We start from the raw sequence: 4,001 nt of genomic DNA on the forward strand, positions 1-4,001 counted from the left end.
TTTTTTTGAGACAAAGTCTTGCTCTGTCACCCAGGCTGGAGTGCAGTGGCACAATCTCAACTCACTGCAACCTTCACCCACTGGGTTCAAGCAATTCTCCTGCTTCACTCAGCCTCCCTCATAGCTGGGATTACAGGTGTGAGCTTTCATGCCCGGTTAATTTTTGGACAGATAAAGAATTTTCTAAAGCTAATATTCAGGGTAAGAAATGCTTTTTCTTTATTTCTCTTGCCTCCCCAGGTCTAGCTTTGACTTTATAGAAATGCTTTCTTTTTCTTTTCCCATATCCAATACCCCTGCTTGCTAACAACCCCCTGTTCACAGGTTATTCCAGCTTTGTAACATTGGCAATTTTATTGCTCTCGTATTTTAATTATTTGCCTAAATTCTCCCTTAGTTGATAGCAAAACTTTTTGAGAGTTGTAGCTTACCTCAGGCTATACTAAAAGGAATTACTCACAATACTACCTGACCCCCTACCTCCCTCTACCCTGTGGGCCAGTGCAGGGTAGTGCCCCTCCCCAGCGTGTGGACAGTAGAGGTAAGCTAAGGGGGAAGGCAGGGCCACTGGAGAGCATGAGACACACGCCTGGTGCCACACTCTGGAGGCTGTGGTATTTATTATTAGTAGCAATAAATTATTTTCTTCCTCCTATCATTTCATGTAATTAAATTTCACTGTAATAACCATTTACCACACACTATGTTTTAACTCAAATTTCGAAACAATACTGCAAAAACCAGCAAACATACCTATAAGGGATGGATAAGCAATCCTTCCAGCACTCGACAAGGGTCTTTATAATTTCAAGGTTGTGTCTATACACAGCTCTTTTTGGATGAAAAACATGTTTCATTAGGAAATTAAGCAATCGATTTGCTAACACTTCATCTTTGGGGACCCCCTGAAAAGGTACAGAAATTCTATATTAACATGAGGCATTCCATTTTTTTTTTTTTTGAGGTGGAGTCTTGCTCTGTAGCCCAGGCTGGTGTGCAGTGGCACGATCTCAGCTCACTGCAACCTCCGCCTCCTGGGTCCCACATCAAGCAATTCTCCTACCTCAGCCTCCCAAGTAGCTGGGATTACAGGCATGAGCCACCATGCCCAGCTAATTTTTGTAGTTTTTACTAGAGACAGGGTTTCACCAGGTTGGCCAGTCTGATCTTGAACTCCTGACCTCGTGATCCACTCACCTCGGCCTCTCAAAGTGCTGCGATTACAGACGTGAGCCTGGGGAGGCATTTCTTAACTCAAGTTTATTTATAAAAGAAATCTGGCATTTTACAGAGGAATCTGGCTCCTTTTCAAAGCCCTGTCTGTGATTTCTCAGAAAAAGGCAACAACAAAGGGGACCGGGCACTGCCAGCGCTGCAGTCTCAGAGATGTCATCCAGGGTGCAGGATGCCAGCCGCCATCCCCCTTGCAAGTACCTCTGCATCCCTCCCTGGAGCCTCCATGCCTAGGACCCTTTATGTGAGGCCCTGAACAGGGGCTACTTGCAGGGCACAAGAGTGGCATAAAGGTACCTTCCCCACTCTGACTCAGTACCCAGTCAGTGCTTTCTGACTCAGCTCTTCCCCCATAAAACTGCAGAGCCTCTTGTTCAGGGTACCTCAACAGTGAGACAGTCCGTGTCTGTGCTAATCCACCTGGCTGTTTCTCCCCCTAGGGAGAAACAGAACAGGGGGAGTCTCCCTCCAGTGTTAGCCTCTCACTTCCATGACTCTAGAGTGAGTCAAGTCTTCACTGCAACCTTCTTTCTGGCTTGCTGTTGCTGTAATCAGCTACCCTGAGCCCAGCAGTTTCACTGTCTTGAGTTCAGCTGAGTTCTGACAGCTACATCAATCTCTCCCAACGGATCCTAAGTTAAACTAAATCCCTTATTTTTTCATTTTATTAAGCAGACTACCAAAGTATTTCATCACACTAAGACTAAGAAATGTAAATTTGGTTTACCGTGAAAAAAATGAGATAGGCACATCCAGAGACAAGCGCATGAGAAAGCTCCATGTACTTTTTTGGGGTGCAAGGTGGGGATGGAGTCTCACTCTGTTACTCAGGCTGGAGTACAATGGCACGATCTCTGCTTACTGCAACCTCGGCCTCCCGGGTTTAAGCAATTCTCCTGCCTCAGCCTCCCGAGTAGCTAGGATTATAGGCGTACACCACCACAACCAGCTAATTTTTTTTTTTCTGCTTCCACTTCACAGAATTTTCTTTTTAAAGTAGACATTGGGTTTTACCATGCTAGCCAGGCTGGTCTCAAACTCCTGACCTCAAGTCATCTGCCCGCCTCAGCCTCCAGAAGTGCTGTGATTACAGGCCCAAGTTTGTCCACTATATATAATATGGACGGTTCCTACCATCTCCTCACAGGAAAACTTTTGTATGCTGTCAGTGTCCACAGTTTTAGAGGAATAGGCAAAGCTCCAACACACACATCTGCATTGGTGGGTACCACATTTGCTTCAATATAACATGGTGTCATCATCTGGCAGCTGCTGCTTTAGCCCTCATTTTGCCATTACTGATATGAGGCAATACTCTGAGGGTAAAGAAGCTGGCACAAATGCCAATATCCAGGGACTTCAGTCAGGGCAGAAGTCTTCAGAGCCTCCCATTCAGGGTTGGCTGACATTCAGTTTACACACAGTTTTAACAAATCTGCAATCTAATTTCCAAGGCAAGTAAAGGCAGCAAATAAAACAAACACCTGACAGCTTCATAATAAAAGCAAGGTCAGAGGAAATACCATAGACAAAGAAAACAAAACAAAACCAAAGCAGGCTGAGGCCATTTGGTTTAGGAGCACACCAGCAATGTAGGAACTAACGCTGAAAACCGTAGCACAAGTCAGTCACAGGGACCTGAAAATTGTGTCAGCGGCTCTACAGGATATTGGCAAAGGATAACATATTAACATAAAAGATGCATCAGTGCTTACTGTTGGAGTGGCCAAGCCTGTCCATGAAAGAACGGTGGCCACTATCTCAACCACCATGTAGTGAATTCCTTCTCCTCCATTGTTTTCAGAAACAGCCAGCTGCAGCAAGGGGCTAAGCCAGTGCTTCGCATAAGGGCGAAAGACCTACAAGAACATTTAAAAGTCAAACATCAAAGAATGGTCCTGAGTAGCCAAAATATTAAAACAAGACTGTATCTTCCATCAGCTAAAATTTTATACTATGACTGAACCTAAATTCAAAATGGAGGTAAGCACGTTAAAGTGAAGTCATCTGCGTGGGCCCTAATCCAATACGACTGGTATCCTTATTAAAAAGAGAAAATTAGGACACAGAGACAGATCCAAGGAGGAAGACACGGTGAAGACACAGGAAGAATGCCTCTGACACACCACACGGCGCTCGAGGTTGCCAGACCTGGGAGCAGCCTGGACCAGACGCTCTCTCTCAGCCCTCGAAGGAACCACCTTACCAGCAGCTTGATCTCAGGCCACAGCTGAGTCCCCCCCCAGTATGGCACCCTGGGATCACATACCCAGGGCATGAAAAGAATCAAATTAGCCCTGAGGAAAGCAGGCCCTGCTGTATCCCTGGAGCAGCCTGTCAGGGGCCTCCTGACAGCCTAGCCATGTCTGCAGAGCTGCCCAGAATGGCTTCCTATGGAGCCAAGTGGATGGTGTCAGAGCGCCACTTAGAGCCCTTCAGTTGTTCCCTACTGCTCAATCAATGAGCCCAAGCCTCTGCATAGCCCTGGAGGGCCTGGCCTGGCTCTGGTCCAGACCACACTCCCACAGCCTGTGCGGTCAGTGCAGATCTGCTCAGCTCACCCAGGGGCCACCCCTGCTACACTGCTCCTACCCTGCTGAGTACAAACTCTCACTGCACTTCACCATGTCTAGTTCAAAGGCTTTTCCAAAATCGACCCAAAAATGCTCCAGCCTGACAAACTCAGCAAATGCCTAAGAGTTAGCTGTTTTTCTGATAGAGTTAACAGGAATATTTTCTCCCTCACCCTTTTTTTTTTTTTTTTTTTT

At 46.3% G+C, this 4,001-nt stretch overlaps 1 protein-coding gene across 3 annotated transcripts in view; it reads right to left on the minus strand.

Annotated features, from left to right (window-relative positions):
• Positions 1-4,001, minus strand: part of PRKDC (protein kinase, DNA-activated, catalytic subunit) — a 186,211-nt gene that overhangs the window by 75,959 nt on the left and 106,251 nt on the right. For all 3 annotated transcript variants that reach the window (XM_017516405.2, XM_017516404.2, XM_037734203.1), the window contains 2 exons: positions 2,949-3,092; positions 754-905 (listed from right to left, as the gene is read on the minus strand). In XM_017516405.2, coding sequence (XP_017371894.1) covers positions 754-905; positions 2,949-3,092 — 296 coding nt within the window. The remainder of the gene's footprint in view (positions 1-753; positions 906-2,948; positions 3,093-4,001) is intronic.

The sequence above is a fragment of the Cebus imitator genome, unplaced genomic scaffold, assembly GCF_001604975.1.
Source record: "Cebus imitator isolate Cc_AM_T3 unplaced genomic scaffold, Cebus_imitator-1.0 Scaffold584, whole genome shotgun sequence".
In the NCBI taxonomy this organism is placed as follows: Eukaryota; Metazoa; Chordata; class Mammalia; order Primates; family Cebidae; genus Cebus; species Cebus imitator.